At 39.5% G+C, this 21,360-nt stretch overlaps 2 protein-coding genes across 3 annotated transcripts; one reads left to right on the top strand and one right to left on the bottom strand.

Annotated features, from left to right (window-relative positions):
• Window positions 1-558: 558 nt before the first annotated feature.
• dusp26 (dual specificity phosphatase 26) lies at window positions 559-7,697 on the top strand. Its single transcript, XM_085165840.1, has 3 exons — window positions 559-737; window positions 1,142-1,353; window positions 4,432-7,697. The coding sequence occupies exons 1-3, from the start codon at window positions 559-561 to the stop codon at window positions 4,635-4,637; spliced, it is 597 nt and encodes a 198-aa protein (XP_085021966.1). The 3' UTR covers window positions 4,638-7,697.
• A 9,503-nt stretch (window positions 7,698-17,200) lies between these two features.
• ppiab (peptidylprolyl isomerase Ab (cyclophilin A)) lies at window positions 17,201-20,988 on the bottom strand. 2 transcript variants are annotated; one of them, XM_085165841.1, is made up of 5 exons: window positions 20,818-20,982; window positions 18,715-18,745; window positions 17,999-18,087; window positions 17,730-17,902; window positions 17,201-17,635 (listed from the first exon to the last, which is right to left on the bottom strand). In XM_085165841.1, exons 1-5 carry the CDS (start codon window positions 20,884-20,886, stop codon window positions 17,500-17,502), a joined length of 498 nt encoding a protein of 165 aa, XP_085021967.1. In that variant the 5' UTR covers window positions 20,887-20,982; the 3' UTR covers window positions 17,201-17,499. The 2 variants fall into 2 exon arrangements, with proteins under 2 accessions (XP_085021967.1, XP_085021968.1); XM_085165842.1 differs by having other exon boundaries at window positions 17,730-18,087; window positions 20,818-20,988.
• Between the last annotated feature and the right edge of the window lie 372 nt (window positions 20,989-21,360).

The following is a 21,360-nucleotide window of genomic DNA, read 5'->3' as shown; positions in this document are numbered from 1 at the left end:
AACTGGAGAACCTCTTTGTACTGTGTAAGCTCACATTATTTTAAATTTCGTTAAATTTCGTTTTAAAACGAGAGCTATGTCCTCGGAGTCACGCACCTTAATGAAGACTTGTTGAGAAGACGGTGAAGATGCCCACTGAATGCAATAGCAGCTGTCTCGTCTACACAGTTATCCTCCCATAACAAATAAATTAGTCAACATGGCCGCAGAGCACCTAGCCCCACATAACTGAGACACGGAATAAAACATCACAGGTAAATACAAATATGGTATTCGCGTTTTAAAAAACACGTAAAATTCATGATCTGCATGCTTTTGTTTGATTCCGCAACTGTAAACTAACATGCTACGAATTATTTGCATAAAGCTATAGGTACATTTGTTATTAAAATGTCATATTCAAATAATAAACGTAGGGATTACAACACACAATCAGTTTATATTTTAATTTTATTCGCTTTATTCTGAACGCGCGCGCGTGTGAATTTCTTTAACAATAATAATAATGATGATAATAATAAAAAGACCCGTCCTTTCATCTCTGTTTTCACAGATTTAATGGCGTTCATGTCTCGATTCTCTCGGTCCCGGAGCAGCTCCAGGTCTCCGAGCCGAAAAGACTCTGAACGTTCCTCCCCGACCCTGACCGTCTCCGAGCTAGAAAGGCTCCTTTACACGGGCAAAACGGCCTGCAACCATGCAGACGAAGTGTGGCCACGACTCTATATCGGAGACCAGTGAGTGTTTCTAACCTCTAAACGGTGGCAGAAGAAGTAAATACTCAGAGTGTCTTAATAACAGTGAATAAATACTTAAAGTATTAATTTCTTAGTAACGTATTACTTAGAAATAAAAATACCCATTACTTATTACGAGTGAGTAATGAGCACCCAACGAGAACTAATTTTAATGAAGTAAATATTCTGGCATTCCACCATATAAGCTGAAAGTAGTTTAGTCTAAAGCAAACATCTTTATCTAACATCTGTATCTAGCTCCATCACCCAGCAGTATCTGTTTGTCTCATTCATAAGCTTAGGAGTCACATAAGAGTTACATGTCAGCATAAATCATACAAGTTATGTAGTCAAGTGAAAACAGTTTAACTGCTAGAGCTGGACATACCTTCTTTCCTCTGCAGGGACATTGCATCAGATCGACGAGAATTGGCCAAACTTGGCATTACACATATCCTCAACTGCGCACAGACGAAGTGGCGCGGGGGAGCCGAATATTATGCTGGGATGAACATCACCTATCATGGCATTGAGGCTCATGACTCACCAACGTTTGACATGAGTGTTAACTTCTATCCTGCTTCCGAGTTCATTCACAAAGCCCTCACCAGTGGAGGTTAGTCTGAGTCTGGGTGTGTGGGGGTCTGTGTGGGTAGATTCTCTGTTCTACTGTGTTTGATTTTAATTTTATGATCTATTGACTTTTAAATCTATGCGCTCTTCCAATTGTTATTTTTTGCATGCTGTGTTTTTTGTTATTTAATTGCTTACAAGGTATCTTTGATTCTTTTGAAAGATGCCTATAAAAAATGTATTATTAATTGATAACATGAGGGAAAATCATCACTTCAAATAGCAGGTCATCTAGCAATTAGAAGCTCTGTGTTCTGCATATCAAAAAAGGATCCCGGGGCAAGACTGAACCCCATATAACCCTGATGGCCTGATGGATAGATATTGACTAAAGTCATTTTAAGTAAAAATGAGTTATTATATTACTAGAGTAAACAAATACATTTGTTGTTTGACCTAAGACTTAAGACCTAAGACTGTTCTTTGACCTAAATGGTAAATGGCCGGTATTTGTATAGAGCTTTTCCAGTCCCTAAGGACCCCAAAGCGCTTTACACAACCTGTCATCCACCCATTCACACACTGGTGATGGCAAGCTACATTCTAGCCACAGCCACCCTGGGGCGCACTGACAGAGGGGAGGCTGCCGGACACTGGCGCCACCGAGCCCTCTGACCACCACCAGTAGGCAACGGGTGAAGTGTCTTGCCCAAAGACCTAAGAAATTTTCAGACTGTAGTATTTTCTACATTTTAAATGAATCTCTTTTTGATCTATGAAAAGTCTTATATAACTACTGGGAAAACGTAATGTAACCTTGCTTTAGCAGATTCATCCATTTGTATTTGAATGGCCCTGTTTTTAGTTTATAAATTTTCCCACTACATGCTGTTGCTTATTCAAAAACACTTAAATGTTGTGTTATATAGTTAGACTTGTGTGGCTCAGCAGGTCTAAATAATGATGCAAATGTCTAATGTAGTGAAGAAGAAAAAAAGAGGAATTTGGGGCACAGCCCTTGTCTTTACTGGTCATTTAGCTTTTTCTTTAAAGTATTAACAAATATTTAGTATATTGCTTTACACTGATTACATGAAACTATTAACATTTATATAAAATATGTATAAATATTTTTAGGGTAGCTAATAGTCTTTTGTAAATCATCAATTTATCCTAGTAATTTGCACTGGGATGAGGGGAGCAACCATTTGTGTTTAATAGCATTGATCAGGGGCACAGCTATCCTAAAACCACGCTGAAGATTGTAATATAAACAAACATCCACAAGCTCACACTCTGGTTCTGTATGTCTCTTTTGCAGACTGTATAAAAATAATAGAAGTTTGTGACATCATCCATTGATTTCTGGAATCTGGCGTAATGTTAGTTTTGTGGCCACTGGCATGTTGTTTTTGGAGCCAGAGATGGTTACATTTGACATCTCTACTATTTATACATAAAAGACTGAGTGGGAATTCCAATTGCAGAACAAACTGACCATTTTAAGCAAAACATTTTGACCTAACATTTTGTAATCTTATGGAATTATTTATGTCAAAAATTCCACGCAAGAAAAAACGTAATCTAGAATTAAATTCCTCTGCATAAATTCAACAACCTGTGCATGCAGAACTTTGATTCACACTCTCACTGTTGCCTTGTTGCTCTTGAAGCTGACTCTTGCTCCTGCAAATGAATTGAATTTTGACTGTTTGGAGCGGAGCCCAAAGGAAGAAGGGTTCTAATGTGATTGGCCACTTTTAATGGACATTTCAGGTTACTGCATGAAAGCAAGGTGGCGCCATGATCAGCGCTGTTTTGAACCGTATTTGTGTACAATTTGGAAACGAAATTTGGAAGCCTCTCCAGTACTTATGTTGCTGCCAAATGGTCACTCAGTGAAACACAGCTGTACACCTCTGGCTGCAGAGTTCCACTCACTGTGGGTTCAGGTTCCAGTATTATAGGTCATCTAGATAAAGTTACATGTCCGCTGAGCAGTGGACAGAGAGGAGTATGTGACAGACTGTCTTTTTACAATATATGACAACAATAAGTAGCTCATTTGTCTGATCTGAACAGTTCAGGTTGTTTCTATCATTTTACGTAAATCATCTTATGTAAATATGGTGGTTCTTAGATCTTTGTTTACTAGTAAAAGTATTCTGCACTGTTTTGATAAACAGTGAACAAATGCTCTGATCAAATGCTGATTATCAGCATTTTACAGCTTAGGAAGAAGTGTCCTAAATCTGCTACTTATATAAAAGTAATACAATAGTGTATGTATATTCAGTAAAAATAACATTTTACTGAAATAAAAATATAAATGTGCTGCAATAAAATCTACTTGAATCTCTATAAAAGTATTTACTCATTAAAGTCTCCACCCGAGCTGGAACAAATTCACTGTAGCTAAAACACACCATTACTTATTATTTATTTTGCCTGTTTATAGTGTGAATAAATTACAAAATCACTATGAAAGATTTGATATGTGTGCTGCACATCAATAATTTGTTGTCTTCAGGATTTGTTGATTTTTTGAAAGTTAACTATACATTTCCACTGTACAAGGGTGAATGTATTGATTTATCACTGGCTTCTCTCTAATACAGAAAAAAAAATGCAAAACCTGAAACTCATCCAGTCATGATAAGTGCAGTTACATGTGTTGCTGAAGGCTGAGCAACTTTTTATTGGAGAATGAAATGTCTGTATGGGCAAAGTTATAATTGCTGGATCACAATGCACACTTACTTTCCTGAGCCTCATTATGTTTGTTTGTTTGTACAAGATATTGATATTGTACAAGACTAATGGAACAGGAGTGCTGAGGCTTTAGAGCTCGCCTTAGAATCCTCCAGTTTTAAAGATTCATGTAATCCAGTGGCAGTTGTTGATATTTCCACTGCTACACAGCAAACAATAACTGTTGACAAACTTCATTTTTCAAATAGTAAAAAGATACATTTTAAAACAACGCTGATGTTTCTGCCACAGTGGATACAAAGCAAACAGTTTTGTCTATGTGCTGGGTTATTTGTGTGCATGGCTACTGAGTTCTATGCAGGTTGTTTAATTTGCGTGGACTTGTGATTATGTTTTTTGGTATGTGCAGGTAAGGTTCTGGTCCACTGTACTGTGGGAGTGAGCCGCTCAGCTACTCTGGTGCTAGCCTACTTGATGATCAGACAAAATCTGACGCTTGTGGAGGCCATCAAGACAGTAAAAGACCACAGAGGTGTCATCCCTAACCGAGGTTTCCTCCGCCAGCTGAATGGCCTGGACAGCATCCTGAGAGAGAGCCGAAAGACATCGCCGTAGAGCTGAAAATACTCTCAAGACACACTCCACCTGAGGTAGCAGCCCATTACACTGGGAGATATTCTGGGACCAAACTAGGAGCAACCTGTGAATTTCTGACTTTGCAGCTCTGAATGGTAGCCAGTGATACCACAGATCAAGTGATGCCATTATTTTCATAGTCAATTTGCTCAGTTTGTTTAATCTTTGTAGTTCTGTAGACTCTGAAACAGCAGCACCAAATAATTTTATATTCCTTAAGATATAAAAGTTTACTGGTACATTAAGGTTCTAAAAAATTAGAAACTTTTATTAATAATTCCACTATTTCCTTCAAAGTGTTTTTTCAATTTGTAACTGACCTCTGCCTTTCAGATATTCACGCACATAATGGTAGAGATTTTACAGCAACATCAGTTGAGCTATGTAAGTTAAGTAGTAAACCCTTACCTTTGACTTATAGGATTCAAAAGTTGACTGTGAGTCCAAAATTGAGGAAACTGCTGCACAGGGTTTGAGTCAGATGTGAAACAGGGGTTTGGGGTGTAACCTCACTGTCTGAATTATGTTAATTTAGGCTACGTCCACACTAGCCCGGATAGATTTGAAAACGGCGTTTTCATCTGAAAACGCTCCGCGTCCACGCTAGCGTTTTCAGTCGTTTTCACAGAGTTGTGCGTCCACATTGAAATGGCCAAAAACGCTTACGCTCCAGTCCTGCGCATGCGCAAAGTGGGTGAGAATTAAAGAATTTGAATAAAAGCTATCTGGAGCATGTACAAACTGATATTAATCTTTTTTAGGGCTGTCAAAATTGAGAGCAATCAAAACAACTGCTGTATAATGCCCTCCGCTATCTTTGTTTAATTGGTCACATGACTGCATCACATGACTAAAATGCGTCATCGTTTTAGAAAGTCTGCGTTTTCGAGTGTCCACACTGCGACAGGACAGCTCCGTTTTGAAATATATGCGTTTTCGAGAGCGTTTTCAAAACGCTGTGTTTTTCCTTGAGGAAAATGCCATCTCAGTGTGGACAGGAGGCCAAAACTGAGAAAAAACTATGCGTTTTCAAACAAAAACGCATTAGTGTGGACGTAGCCTTAATTTAGCTTCTATTTATTGATCTGAGAAGTAGTTTCGATGCTCGGTAAACATTTTTTGCACAATTATGGCAGACTATACCGACAAGGGGAAAACACCTACGTTAAAAGTATAAAGGGACTAGAAACAATCATTCTTATGGCTGACAAGTGCTAACATGTTTATTCATGGTACCATGTTTGCAGTTATCTTGCCAGCCACAGATGTCCACAAAATTTATGCCAAAAACTTTTACAGGCTTCATCCACACATGTTTTTGGACGCTTCTGCAGTTTTGAACTCATATGCATTGTTTTTCTTTTTAGTCAAGCTTGTAGAGAACACGTCTAACAGAGATTCCTGTCTGACTTTTTTAAATTTCAGAAGAAAATAGTCAACCTGAGGCAGGTTATCGCCAACCTGATTAACATATCTGGGGTCTGAACCCAGCAAAGAGTCACAAAATAAACCCAGCAGACACTGTGATATTGACTAGGATGTTAATCTTTTTTGTTATCTAGTCTTTGTAGAGAAATAGTTCCACATAGAGTTCGAATATGAGTTGTGCCAAGGTTGCAGATGTGAGTTTACTGTTGTCTTGACATACTTTCTGAGTGTTGTCTGACTTTCTAGCAAGAGAAAGTATGTGTTTAAGAATGGTTTTATATCAGTATTTTAATGATTACAACAAAATGAAATAAACAAAACTGCCTCAACCCAGAGAGAAGTTTATAACGTTTTGTGTAAATTCCCTCTCAGTTGTTTAAATGAGAGGGAATTTACACAAAGGTAACACAAAGGTACTTGGCTTTAAAGTTATGTGAAGATAAGAATTTTAAAACAGACTCCGCGTTCTTGTCTGTCTATTTGGAATTAACATTATGTGGCTGTAACTGCATTACAAAATATATTTTTAAATAGATAAGAAAAGTGAAAGGTGCGAGTGATATTACAAAAATCAAATCATTAAGCCTAAAATTCAAACAGGCATTGTTGTTTAAAATAGTTGTATAGATTTGCAAGTCTTAACGATTTGTGAATCCACTTCATGCCTGAAATTAAACTGGCAGATGTTTTAAAGTGGTTAATGAAGTTATGAGGTCCTTTGCAGAAAGGAAAGGTATTTTACTATGATCAAAACTTATAATATGTAAAAGTAGAATAGAATCTTATATTAAAATAAACCTCAGCCTGTTAAAAAAACATGATGAAAATTGGCAGAAGAAAATTGTTTGTGCTAGGAAATTTAAATGTCTGTGTGACAGCAACATTAGGCCCTGTTCATTCACAAGCATACTTATGTAAATTCATTGTCCAGAGAGTGGGAGTTCTTGAGCATATCACAAATCCTCTGATGATACTCCATATCAATTTAATGTATTCCCTCATCATGTTGAAAGTAATCTCTTTAAATGTTCCACAACTTTAGCCCGAATCTTATGGATAAAATACACGGGTCACTGTTATGATTCAGGAGTGTCAGTAATTAAAAACTGATCACAACTGACCCTAAGCAGACACGTTCCTTGTTGTATTTTCTAGTTAATATAGAGCGTAAATAAGTTATATCAACCCCCAAAAAGGTTTTTTTTCCCCCGTGGTTCCAGTCATTTTTACATTCGTGAAATGCCCTATAACCCGGGTCTAATCCAGCAAAGTTATGTAGCTTATAGAATTCCAGCGTAATTCCAGCATATAAAATGTAATTATTTGTTTGTGAACACAAAAGCAAATGCACCAATTGCAATTTGGTTGTTTGCTTCCAAGTTCCTTTTTTTGCTGATTCTGATTTTTTTTTTCTAAAAACTATAACTTACAGCATATACAAACAAACTTTTCAACTTTTCTCAAAGTAAAATATTATTTTTATACTAAAAGAAATAATTAAACTTCCTAAATCCCCCAAATTGCATTAAATAACAGGATCTTCTCTTTTTTAAACAGTGAAAAGAGGTACAAATAATTAACAGAAATGAGTTGGTATATACCCACTGTTATCTGACATATCTTAACTTACCAAACGTAAGCAGGTTGATTTATATAACAAAACAAATGTCAGGTAGTTGCATTATTTCCAGTATGTTTATAAATTTAACAGATAAAATTATGTTGACCTCTCTTTCTTTAACATTTTTTTAAATTTTCATAATTTTTCTTGTAACTGTTTTTTTTCAGAGTAGCTTCTGGCTGGCTCTGAGCTCTGAATAGCGTAAGGCTGTTCCAAGTAGATGGTCCCTGGCCAAGCCATTGTTGCATCTTTAATTAATTAGTTGCTTACAATTTGGTGTTGTTTAAGTAAACTTTTTTATGGGGTAATTTATCAAAATAAATTCATGCTCTCTAAGTATCTCCCAGTCCAGTGTATCACCTTAACTTTACAGTGACTGTTAGCTGTCCAGAGTACTACTCGAAGTGAAGATGTAGTATGCTAGCTCAAGAAGCATTTTGAGTAGACATGCAGTGAGAGACAATACCACAGATGTGCCATTGCAAAAGCTACCAACTGCCTGGATAACATACACAGTAATCATGCTGTGTGCACAAGTCGGGTAAAGTCTGCTGTTTTGTCTTGATGTTAAAAGTGAGGCTTGTGTTCTCATGCTTGTAAAAAAAAACTTTAGAAGAGCCAATTCTGTGCTTTTAACCAGCATTTCAAATACTTTCCAGTGTGTTACTAATGATTACCTCAAGAATTATGTTTGAAACACATTTTTTGTGGCTTGTAGAATTTGTGCTGTGTAACATCACCATGTTGAGGTACAAGGGGGAATGAAGTGAGCATTGTTACTCTCAACAAATGCAGATAAAAAATACCCCCCCCCCCAAAAAAAAATAAATAAATAAATTAAAAAAAATGAGGATCTGTACAGTCTGTGGATATTAAAGAGGGTGTACTCTTAGCTCTTTATTATCTCAGTGAGTACAGATATCTCCAATAAGGTCATCTCAGGCACACAGCTCTAGTCTCCCCACCCATATGGTGTTCAAACCTGTTTGCAAGGAGCAGCAAATCTAAAGACAGTTGGCTGTTCTTCAGACAAAGGATAAACTTAGTGCCTGCACCTACACCCAGCATAAAAGAAATAGTATAATCTATTATGGTTGAAGAATAAAAATGAGAAGCTGGAAATGAGCAGACTGTGCTATTACTATTGCTCTCAGCAGCTTGGTTGCTGGCAAATATGAAGTCTTGTCAGAATCTCCAAGTAAGAAATACATTCCTGCCCACCCACTGCTGGCTCTGTTGTGCTTGCTCCAGGTCCATTGTGTAACTGACGCCACCAACATTAACAGGACACTTACATTAGAGACTCGTATTTTGTGTTTTGTTTGGGTTTCCAGGTTTGGGTTTGCGTGGAATTGCCAAAATTAGAGAGGGGACGGCCTGTGAAACAGCAAATGACTTCAGTGTAATCCATTTCAACACAGTAACTGTATTCTTATTATCACTTTTTTAAACAGTAACTCTAATGGAATACAGTTACTCATATTTTGTATTTTAAATACGTAACGCCGGTACATGTATTCCATTACTCTGCAACACTGCTCTTAGCAAGAAAGGGTGTATTTCACAAAATACATATCTGTATTTTGAACCATAGTATTGGAACGCAAACAAGAGCAACAAGCAATCTGAACTCAACTGTCATGACTTTTCAGTGACAATTTGTGTGCATTTTATAGGGAATTAATTGCATCTTAACTGGGTGCCTAGGGGTCAATAGATAATCAAATGGCCACATCAGACTATAACTTTCTGTTATAGAAAGCATATAAAGATGGATGGAATACCCATTATCACTTCCTGCCTTTTTAGCCCATGTCTTTGAGTGTAACTAGCATGACATTACCATAGTATTGTAGCCACAACTTGTGCCTGACCCAAATGGTAGCTCACTTGATAACAGTAGTTTATTGTTGTATATCTAAAAATGCTGTATCAGCCATAAGAGAAACTATTTAAAAATTGTTAAAAAGTCCTCCAATGTTTTTATGTACAATATCTAAACAGATGCTAAAACATGTCTACATTACTTATTTATTCAAAGGAGCTACCTGTCACTTTCAGTCATCAGATACCTTTTTTTTTTAGCATCAAGCAACTAAACAGTGACAAAATATCATAGTGATGAGTAAAAGTCAATTTGACTACATATTTGCTACATTTGATAAAATATGTTTTAGTCAGGCTCATATCCTCTATGCTAACAAGAATAGGGAGCTGTGATGTTGTCCATCTTAATGTCTATGCCTTGCAGTATTAAAAATTACTTCTACTGGCAAAAACCCACTTTATGTGTGTTTTTTTGCAAGGCCTGTGGTGCTTTTTCAGTTCCGTCATTCCATTTCCATCGCAGGTACAATTTTTAGTGATCATTAACTTAAGGGCAATATACATAAAAAGTGATAAGTGAAAGAAATGCAAACGGAAGATGTTTGCAAAAGTTTGCATGTTTGCAGGACGTTCGTTTCATTATCCCCCTGTCTAGAAATATCAAAATAATTTACACTTAGAATAAATAAATGCTAAAATAATTGCTCTTTGTGACATTTTTCATTCAGATTGGCCCATCCATTAAGGAGGAGATAGGGTGTATATATACATACATATAGTGGAGGAAGTCGTTGTTTGAGCCCCTGCTAAATGTGTAAGTTTACTAACTTAAAAAACAAATGAAATGTAGTAGTAGTAGTAGTGGTAATTTCATTTTTATGGACAGAGAAAAATATCAACCAAAATCCAAAAAACATGAAAATTATGTTTTGAGTTAAATAAGTATTTGATCCTCAGGCAAAACATGACTTAGTACTTGGTAAAGAAGCCCTTATTGGTAGATGTAGTTGTGAGATGTTTTTTGTAGTTCACCAGGTTTGTGCATTGTAGCAAGTGTGACCCACGCTTGGCAGTGTAATTACAGAGTCTTCATTTACAATGTGCATTGTCCTTGTAATCTTGTGCTTGCGTGAGCAGCTTTCCAGCTTCTGGTCACTTGGCAGTGCTTCTTGCCCTCGCTCTTCTTGCTACTGCTCTCCTCAGCTACTGCAGAAAAAGTGGATGCATGATTATGATGATAGGTCCTTGCTGTGTCTGCCAGCCTCCCCTGACACTACACCCTTAACCCGCTGCACCAACCCTCCTCTACGGCAGAGCCAAAGACAACACCCCGCCACACAAACATCTCAGGAGTGATTATGGCCCAGAAATTTTCTAAATCCTTTAGGTTTTTGGAAACTTGAAGCTTTAGCTGCCTTCACTGATTTTCTATAGGACTGACATCTGAAAACTGGCTAGGCCACTTCCTGACCTTAATATGCTTCTTTTTTTAGCCACTTCTTTGTTGTCTTGGCTATATGTTTGGGGTATTTGTCATGCTGGAAGACCCATCCACGATCCTTCAGTGTTCTGGCTTGGGAAAGGATGTTCTTGTTCAACATTTTACAGTACATGGCCTGCCCATTGGTTCCTTAATGCAGTGAAGTCATGCTGTAACCTTAGCAGAAAAACAGCCTTAAAGCATAATGTTTCCAGCTCCGTGCTTGACTGTGGGGATGGTATTCTTTGGGTCAACATCTTTCTTCCCTGAAATGCTCAATTTTAGTTTTATATGACCACTGGACTTGGACGGATTCTTATATAGCACTTTTCTACTTTCCTAGAGCACTCAAAGTGCTTAATACAAGCCACATTCACCCATTCACACAAGCACTGTCTTCTATGCTTTAAGTGCTTTCTATCTAAGCATTCACACACATTCATATGAGCTTGGGGTTAGGGTTAGGATACTTAGCATGCAGACTGGGGCAGCAAGGGATCAAACCACCAGCCTTCCAATTAGTAGCTGACCTGCTCTACCTCCTGAGCTACAGCCACCCCACTTTCACCTGACTGTTCCCAGAATCATTTAGAAGTGTGAAAACTGCACATGTGCTTTCTTGACCAGGGGGGTCATGTGGGCTCAGCAAGATTTTAATCCATTACAGTTTAGAGTGTTATCAATCGTGTTCTTGGCGACTGTGGTCCCAACTGCCTTCAGATCGTAGTCTTGGGTCATGATCATCCTTACCTATTAAGGCAAGATCTTACATGGAGACCGAGAATGACTGATAGTCGTTTTATATTTTTATTCCATCACACCAGCAGCCGTTACTTTCTCACAAAGCTTTTCCTGAAGGCTTTGAGATCAGAAATTGTAATATTTGATAGATTGAATATAGTCTTTGTGCTACATGGGCACATAACCAATCTGTGGAGGCCAGAATTCTGGCTGTAGGTTATAGGGGATCATTTACCTATTCCACTAAATGATATGCTATTCAATTTATAACTTTTAAGTAATGGAGTTGTCTGGATTTTTGATTGATATTCAGTTTCTCCTTTAAAATGCAACTACAATAAAAATTAGAGACTGTTCATTTCTTTGTAAGTGAGCAAACCAAATTCAACAGAGGATCAGATAATTATTACCCTGAATATACTGTATGAACATTATTGTAAGAATATGAGATTCTGATTGATATGATTGATATGATGATGTTGCTCTAATGCGTCAATTAGTATCTGGAAAAAAAGGAGCATGGTGTGCAAAATTTGGCAAAGCATCCTTAGTTTTACTGAGTTAAAGCACAGGAGAGGCGCATATATATATATATATATATATATATATATATATGATCATTTCTAGATGGGACCTGTATTACCATTGTATTACCTATGCTGTATTGGATTTGCATGTTTTGTACCTGTGAATTTTTTGTGCTGTGATTGTTGTTGTTCTCAATTCCTGTTTCTATCTCTATTGTTTTGTCATAGAGCCCTTTCTATAGAAAAACTTGAATTGTTTTAAATTTATTTTTGTATCACTTTCTGTGCGGTTCATTAAAGGAGACACTAGCAAATGAGATGTTAATGCCTTAATCTGTGTACTTCAAGTTGGTTTTTAATCTTGTGTGTCTGTTTTTATTGTAAATAACACTGAACATTGCTAATTTTGTTTTGATAAATTCTCTACTAAATGTAATAAAAATATTCTAACTGAAATATTTTACTGTTTTCATTTTTTACAAACTGTGTTGTGTCAGATCAAATATTTTATATTTTTAATTTTAATGTTCATGCAAGGAAAGAGGACATTCAACTTGAAGAACACACAGACTCGCTTCAGAGACGTAAAAACAGCTGATGATAATACCATAAGGTGATAATATACACCTTGTGTCAAACCTGTGATTTATGACCCCATATCCCCCTGAAAATCAGAATCAAAGTCAGACTTACTCTCCACAGCAACGTGAGACTGTCGTACTGGAGCAAAGATCCCAGAGAAAAGCCAGTGTGGGTAAAATGACTCATACGGGCCGCAAGTAGAGGTGACATGGGCCGTGAAATTGAGACCCAGGCATTAGAGCCTTTTAATGCGTGTTTTGTTTGGGTTTTCCACCAGCATGCAGTTACCAAAAATAGAGAGGGGACAGCCTAACATATGAAACAGGAAAAGACCGCCATGTAATCCCTTTATTTCAACAAAGTAACTGTATTCTGAATACCATCTTTTTAAACAGTAACTGTAACAGAATACAGTTACTCATATTTTGTATTTTAAATACGTAACGCTGGTACATGTATTCCGTTACTCCCCAACACTGAGTACAAGCATCATTTAACTTTTCTTTGCTTTTCAGCATAAATGCAGGAACTTGCAGGTTTTATTGAAACTGTCATAATTGCCAAAAACAGGGTTGACCCATGTTTAAATGAGGATTGCTTCATATATCAACAGAACAGAGGTTCCCCACACTTTGGGAACCCCTGTTCTAAATGACTGCAACATCATTTCCTCTCCAGCTTACATGTTAGATGTTCCCACTTCTGGCAGAGCTTTGATTGCTTTCCAAGGGAAGTTGGGAATATTGAGTCCATATTCCACACCTCCTTTCCTGAGGCAGATGCAAGGAGCTGCGGCTGCAAGGTCATTGGTGCCTTTCATGGCAGTAATCCTAGAATCAGATGGTTGATGCCAAGGTTTGGATCTGTTAGGCTGAAGAAGGAGTCTGCCTTTAGAGCTTGTGGGACTCCAGAGGGAGCTTACAGGTACCAGCAGGCCAAGCAGCCACCCCCAGCCACTACAGTAAGTGGCTGACTCAAAAAAAAAAAAAGGTGCAGGAAGAGTTTAGTTAAATCAGAAAACAAGACTTTTGGTCAGCCTCAAGCCAATCTGGAAAATTGTAAGACAACTCGGGAGGCGAAAGCAGTGCCTTATTCACACTGTGTACAGTGGTCGAAGAATATAATCAGCCGATGGATGGAACACTTTAAGGATCTCCTAAGTCTCACTCTCACGCCTTCTATAATGGGAGAAATCTGGAGATGAAGGGTACAATCGTTAGTAGAACCTTGGATTCAATTAACATGAGCAGCCTCAGTGCCCAATTCTTTTTGTGCCATATATATGGCCTAGGGCTCATCCCCCTCCCTAATCCAGTGGAGCGTCATTATTGGTGCCCGGGAGGAGCCAGATCTCCAGAACTCTGGTCTGGAGCGCTGCCTGGTCTTGCAGTGTGTCCACCTGTTGTTGACACACCACCGCCTACTCCGAATACATAATTTGCCAGTGTCAGAGTTTCTGCAGAGATGGTAAAAATCAGTGGGCGACATGTTGTGCCACTGTCACCACAGCTGGGCAGCACAGAAACAGCGGCTCAGGGCAGCAGATTGCAGATAGGCTGATATATCGGCTGATAGAGTTGGGTTCTACCATATTAGAGTTGTTATTGTTTTGGTTAATTGGTATTCGAAATTGGTTGTAGGTGTGAATATGAGTTTGGACTGTTAAATGGTAAAATGGCCTGTATTTATATAGCGCTTTACTAGTCCCTAAGGACCCCAAAGCGCTTTACATATCCAGTCATCCACCCATTCACACACACATTCACACACTGGTGATGGCAAGCTACATTGTAGCCACAGCCACCCTGGGGCGCACTGACAGAGGCGAGGCTGCCGGACACTGGCGCCACCGGGCCCTCTGACCACCACCAGTAGGCAACGGGTGAAGTGTCTTGCCCAAGGACACAACGACCGAGACTGTCCAAGCCGGGGCTCGAACCGGCAACCTTCCGATTACAAGGCGAACTCCCAACTCTTGAGCCACGATCGCCCACGTTGTCTGTTGTCTGTCACTATGCATTATCCCTGCAACTGACTGACAAGCTCCATCTCTGCTATGACCATCAATTGGATAAGCAAAAGAAAATGGATGGATGGATATCAACCATCACCCCCAATCAATCACGACAGATGGAGGCCCCTCCCCGTACCTGGTTCTGTTATGACAGGACTGGGCAACTCCAGGCCTTGAGGGCCAGTGTCCTGCAGGTTTTAGATGTGTCCTTGAGCCAACACAGCTGACTCAAATGGCTAAATTACCTCAACAAGCCACTGGAGAACTCCAGAGGCTTGGTAACTAACTAATCATGTGATTCAGGTGTGTTGACCCAGGGTGATATCTAAAACCTGCAAGACACCAGCCCTCGAGGCCTGGAGTAGCCCACCCCTGCACTATGACCTGTTAAAAGAGTTTTTTTCCTTTCAACTGTTTGTCAAGTACTTGCTCATAGGTGGTCATCTGATTTTTGGGGTCTCCTATTATTGAAGCACCTTTACCTTACAATATAAAGTATAATACAATATAAGTGTGATTTGGAGCCATAAAAAAAAAGTGGAAGTGAAAGTGGATAGAGGGAAGGTTTAGCTTCAGAATTAGGGGGCTTGGATAGTAATTTCACATACTGATCAGTAAAGTTTACATTTATTTCTTTTGGCAATTTCTTGTTTTAACAGATGAGATGTAATGCTCCAAGAAATGTGCCCCGCTTGTCTGCTCTGTGTTCTTATCAATCCCAGTGAGTATATGCAACAAAGAACACGTGCTGTAAATACACCTGAAGGACAATGACTTGCAAACAAGCAGGCTTCTTCACGTTGCTGTGGAAATTTTAAGCAACAAGATCATCCAAACCACTGGAAACAGAATTCTGAAACCAAAGTATTATGTGATTTCAGCAAAAGTGGCAGAGCTGGCTAGAGAATTTAAGTTAATCTTAAGGGTTTGCATGCTCCCTAGTGCATGTGTGTATGTTACACCACTCTAAAAGATGCCTATCGCTCTGTGCCCCGGGCAGCTTTGGGACATTCTGATCACTGCATGGTCCATCTTATTCCAGTTTATAGGTAAAAACTCAAACGTGTCAAGCCTGTAGTCAAAACTGTGAAGAAGTGGACTTTTAACACCATTGTGCCTGAACTTCTCTCCTCCAAACTCTCCCAGCTCAGCGTGTCACCAGCTACCTGTCAGTGGATCACCAGCTTCCTGACAGATAGAAAGCAACAAGTGAGATCACCTCTGAAACTCGGTCCCTCAGTATTCCCTCAAGGATGTGTCCTCTCACCACTGTTCTCCCTCTACACTAATGACTGCACCTCCAAGAACTCGGCTGTTAAACTCCTAAAGTTTGCAGATGACACCACTGTCATTGGCCTCATTCAGGATGGTGATGAGTCTGCATACCGGCAGGAAGTTGAGCGGCTGGTACTCTGGTGCAGTCAGCACAATCTGGAGCTGAACACTTAAAACTGTAGAGATGACAGTGGACTTCAGGAGACATCCCTCAACTCTGCTCCCCCTCACCATATCAGACAGCCCTGTGTCGACTGTGAAGATCTTCAAGTTCCTGGGTACAACCATCTCCCAGGACCTGAAGTGGGAGACCAACATTAACTCCATCCTCAAAAAGACCCAGCAGAGGATGTACTTCCTGATACAACTGGGGAAGTACAGTCGTCCACAGGAGCTGCTAATCCAGTTCTACACTGCGGTCATTGAGTCTGTCCTGTGCTCCTCCATCACAGTCTGGTATGGTGCAGCCACTAAACAGGACAGGAGCAGACTGCAGCGAACTGTACGGGCAGCAGAAAGGATCATCGGCGCCCCCCTGCCCTCCATCCAGGATCTGTACCTCTCAAGAGCCAGGAAACGGGCAGAGAAAATCATCACAGACCCCTCACACCCTGGACGCAGACTTTTTGATCTGCTGCCCTCTGGCAGACGGTACAGAAGCCTGCAGACCAGGACCACCCGACATAGGAACAGTTTCTTTCCCCTCGCCATCTCCCTTCTAAACAGTTGACCTGTCACACTGCTAGACTGCAACTGCACCTTCTGTACATTCTGTAGTATTCATTCCACCTCATTTCATTGCTGTATTTTATGTATACAAGTTTAGATTAGTTATTTATAGTTGGTTTACACAACTTTTAGTATGTATGTGTATGCATGTGTAATGTATATATAGACACGTGTGTGTGTGTCTAATTTACATTGCTGTGCTTGAGAGCCACCATCTACCGGAACCAAATTCCTTGTATGTGTCTGCACATATACTTGGCCAATAAACACGATTCTGATTCTGATAATGTATAAATAAAAGAGGCCATACACAAAAAACATGCTTTCAATTAGTTTATTTATAACACCACCACCATTTTATCTAGATTTCGTTAACAAATGTGATCATGAAAAGGATAATGTTATAGGTAAAAAGAAATTAAACAAAATAAATTATTTAAAAAAAACAAACAAACAAAAAATAACACGACAAATGACAACACAGCAGACAAACATTTTAGAAGGAGAAAGTTGGTCAACTTGGTGTTTTTCCCCCATTCTGACTGTTGATATGCTGAACCATAAAAACTGACTGGCGTGGATGATAAAGGCTATATCAGATAAGGGAATGAGTTACACTACTTTAGTTCGCCACAGTCAGCAATGACAATCTTGGCTTTAGTTGTGCCACTCTTTGTGCCTTGCTTCTCCATTGCCTTGACAACATCGATACCCTCCACAATGTTGCCAAACACCACATGCTTCCCATTCAGCCTGGAGAGCAGAGGAAAGTATTAGTATGCGAGAAAGACACCTGAAATAAGCTGAATAGAACCTGAATGCAGCAGCATTACTAAGTAGAGCTTACCAGTCAGTTGAGGCTGTGCAGATGAAGAACTGGGAACCATTTGTGTTGGGCCCTGCATTGGCCATGGACAGTGTCCCCATGCCTGTGTGCTTCAACTGAAAGTTCTCATCAGGAAATTTCTCTCCATAGATGGACTTGCCCCCTGTTCCATTGTGGTTGGTAAAGTCTCCACCCTGAAGAGAAAAAATGAAGCACATGTGGTAAACATACATAAATACATACATACAGGTGAAAGTGAGGACACTACATATTCCAAGCCTCGACTGTACCTGGCACATGAATTTAGGGATCACACGGTGAAATGTGGAGCCTTTGTAGCCAAAACCTCTCTCTCCAGTGCACAAAGCACGGAAGTTTTCTGTAAAATTAACATATTGTTGCTTACTTAAAAATATATAAAGCAACTAAAGTCAGTAAAAATAATATGCACACTATGTTTCTGCTTTTTGTAAACAAAACAAAAACAACAAACAAACAAATAAAAAAACCTGAATACTCAATTAATTTCCTGGAGGAACCTACCTGAGGGATGAATAAAGTTCTATCATCTTTACAGTAAATTTGAAACTTCATGGATAACAATAATAATTATATTTTAACATTTTTAGAAATACCATTTTGATTAAGTATGTTATGGTGAATTATTCATCTCAGAAATATAATAAATAATGTCATAATAATATAACTTTTGGGCAGCTGTGGCATAAACCTTAGTGGTTGGTGATCTAGTAAATTTGTAAAGCATTACACAGATCCTTCTCTTTCTAGTATTAAGCTATAGGTGTTAGTATCTCCACGAGTCAGTTGATTCCTGTATTATTTTCACAATCTCTATCACCCATAACCCTGACAGATATTTAGAATAAATCCCGCTGAGGTTGAATGGGGATGCAAACTTTTCAGCAGTGAAACATAAATTGATTGTTGGGTGTGAGGAAGCTGAGGACGCACAGTCACACGGAAAATGTTTTTCAACCTCACCTACCTGCAGTCTTCGGGACCACATCAGCCCGGAGCTACAGAACACAGAGATTTCAATTAGTGGAAAGGAAACAGGGGATTCTGTTTTAAGGTTGAGAATTTATTGATGTCATAAAAACACGCAAGTTTGAGACCTGCTAAAGGATATTTGCTTTTATTTATTTGCTTAAACGTTAATATATTTTTAAGCAGCATATTTATCAACACTCAACCCTATACTAGAGACAGCAACCCCACCCTTCCCCAAGCACTACTCATAGGAATTGACGATTCTGCGAATGCAACATACAAATATAAATAGTTCATGTAAAAAACCGTTAACCTGGAACCAGTAGCGGTTTTAGATACGGGCGACACGGGCGGTTGCCCCGGGCGGCATCGTGGTGGGGGGCGGCGTCACGGACATCGGCAAAAAAAAAAAGAAAGAAATTGCTCGTACTCATGCTGCCCCGACATCAGCCAGCGCATACTGGGAATGGCATAGGCACCGATCGGTTTTCTATCGCCCATTTGCTGGGAGTAAAGGCGCCCTCCGTTTGCAAGGTGCGCCTGCTGCTTGCGGCACAGGGAGGAGAGGGCGGGGCGGCGGGGGATTCTCTGGCTGGCTGGAGCAGCGTCTAATAACCAACTCGCAAAATAAAACAAAATAAAAACAAAACAACAAACACGAAAACACCCGACATTATGATGCAGACTTATAATTTGCACCGATGTTTTTTCGAAATTCTATACACGAAAAGTGAGCGAGAGAGCCCTCGGTGCGCATGCTCGCTGCTGAAGTCAAAGTAAACTTTATTGTCATCTCCGCTACAGTCCAGTATGTAGAAAGACGAGACGACGAGGCTCCACTTACAGCAGTGAAAGTAAACAAACAATAAATATAAGTAGAGTAAGAAAATAAATGTACACTTTAGTACCAAGGGTAAAGGGATCATTAACAATTTAAAATTTATAATTTACAGTTTGATGATTTAAAGTCTCACACACAGCCCGTCGAAAGGGGAGGGGGGGCTGGCTGCTTCCAAATAGAGCACATTTAATTCATAATGTTGTAAATCCAAGCCCATTATGTATTCATGATTTGAATCCTGGGTTGTGTGAAATCTCAGAAATAAAGTGAATCTGTGAACTAAGGTGTAGGTCTATTAGGTTATGTTGTGGTGATCCTCAAGTTGGGGGATTTGTATTCATACTGGAGTGCAAAATTAAAACCAAGATGGACAAGAAAAGTTCAAAGCCATCAGGTGCTCAGTTTAGAAAAAAGAGAAAAGAAGAGGAAGAGAAACGAGCAAAAGATGCAGGTAAGCAGATGTGTCATTGGATAACGGCAGGTCATCCTGAAACAATCAGAATCAGAATCAAAATACTTTATTAATCCCTAAAGAAATTATGTGAATTACAGCTGCTCCAAGAAGAAATGGTAAAAATAGTAACAGTAACAGACTAAACTCCAAACAATACAATATGTTACAGATTTTAATATTAATTAGTCATTGTCAATTGTTGATTTGTCCTGTTCTCATCATTACAATTCTCATTGTATGAGGAATTATGATGGCTGTTTGGTAGCTGTTTGCATACAATGCATCAATGCATACTCTCTCATACTCTCTGTGTGATTCTCTGGCGAAATTCAGTATGGTTCCGACAACAGCTTTATGTTAATGTATAATCCTTAATATGTTTTGTGTGTGTGTGTGCGTGTGTGGAAGGGGGGGGGGGGGGGCGCCAGAGGGAGTGTTCGCCCGGGGCGCCAAACGGGCTAGGACCGCCACTGCCTGGAACACTGGAGTACCCGGAGAGAACCCACGGAGACACTGGAAGAAGCCATAGGCCGCACACAGAGAGGCTAGATTGGAAACCACAGTGCTAACCATAGTAGCACTATGGTTGCCCTCAGTTTATATTGTCACCTGACGATAACACTGACACCTACATGCATTTTCTTTGACGAGAGTTTAAAAAAAAAAAAAAAAAAAAAAAGCAGCGAGATTTTAAATCTCATCAGACTATTGAGAATGAAATTGAGACTACTCCTTAGAAGATGACGAAGCTGTAGCTCTGGAACACGGAGTGACAAAATAAACGATAATAGGAAATCTCTTACCTCCATTACAATTCTGCCGGCGTTAGCGCCATCAATTGTGATGTCAAAGAAAACTCTGGGGTTTCCCATGTTCACAAATGTGTTCGCGATTCGGTCGTGATAAAGAATAACGTACTGAACCTGACAGCGACACTCGGGTCTATTTTTGGATGGGTCTTGCGGCAGCGATGTAAAGGGCCCACAGCCAATCACAGCCGTTCCCTTTCAAAGACTCCAATGCTGACCAATTGGATTTAAGATAATCGAGGTTACGTGTGACATTTCCACGGCAACCCTCAAGGGCGGGGCAGGGAGCAAAACAGTTAGGTGCCTGACCTAAATTATTCCCTTTTGATAGACTTGTAGTCAAGACCAGCTAAACCAAGACCAAGACAATACCAAGACCAGAGGGTATAGACCAAGACAAGACCGAGACCGAGACAAAAAAAAGTCTTTAAACTGCAGCCAGATGCTGCTTCGTTTACGGGTGTCAGGCATATTTATGTGTTTTTGCGATGCACTCGCACAGCCCTCCTCACCGCTGTCTACTGTCTCACTCACTTA

The sequence above is a fragment of the Neolamprologus multifasciatus genome, chromosome 7, assembly GCF_963576455.1.
Source record: "Neolamprologus multifasciatus chromosome 7, fNeoMul1.2, whole genome shotgun sequence".
NCBI classification, from domain to species: domain Eukaryota; kingdom Metazoa; phylum Chordata; class Actinopteri; order Cichliformes; family Cichlidae; genus Neolamprologus; species Neolamprologus multifasciatus.
This window is presented reverse-complemented; position numbering and strand designations above follow the sequence as displayed.

Excerpts from the sequence above, each read along its gene's own strand:
- dusp26 (XM_085165840.1), top strand. The coding sequence starts at position 559 with ATGGCGTTCATGTCTCGATTCTCTCGGTCCCGGAGCAGCTCCAGGTCT. Across the intron at positions 738-1,141 it reads CGACTCTATATCGGAGACCA|GGACATTGCATCAGATCGAC; the intron begins GTGAGTGTTTCT and ends TTTCCTCTGCAG. Across the intron at positions 1,354-4,431 it reads CAAAGCCCTCACCAGTGGAG|GTAAGGTTCTGGTCCACTGT; the intron begins GTTAGTCTGAGT and ends TGGTATGTGCAG.
- ppiab (XM_085165842.1), bottom strand. The coding sequence starts at position 20,886 with ATGGGAAACCCCAGAGTTTTCTTTGACATCACAATTGATGGCGCTAAC. Across the intron at positions 18,088-18,714 it reads TGTGGTCCCGAAGACTGCAG|AAAACTTCCGTGCTTTGTGC; the intron begins GTAGGTGAGGTT and ends TTAATTTTACAG. Across the intron at positions 17,636-17,729 it reads TGCACAGCCTCAACTGACTG|GCTGAATGGGAAGCATGTGG; the intron begins GTAAGCTCTACT and ends TCTGCTCTCCAG.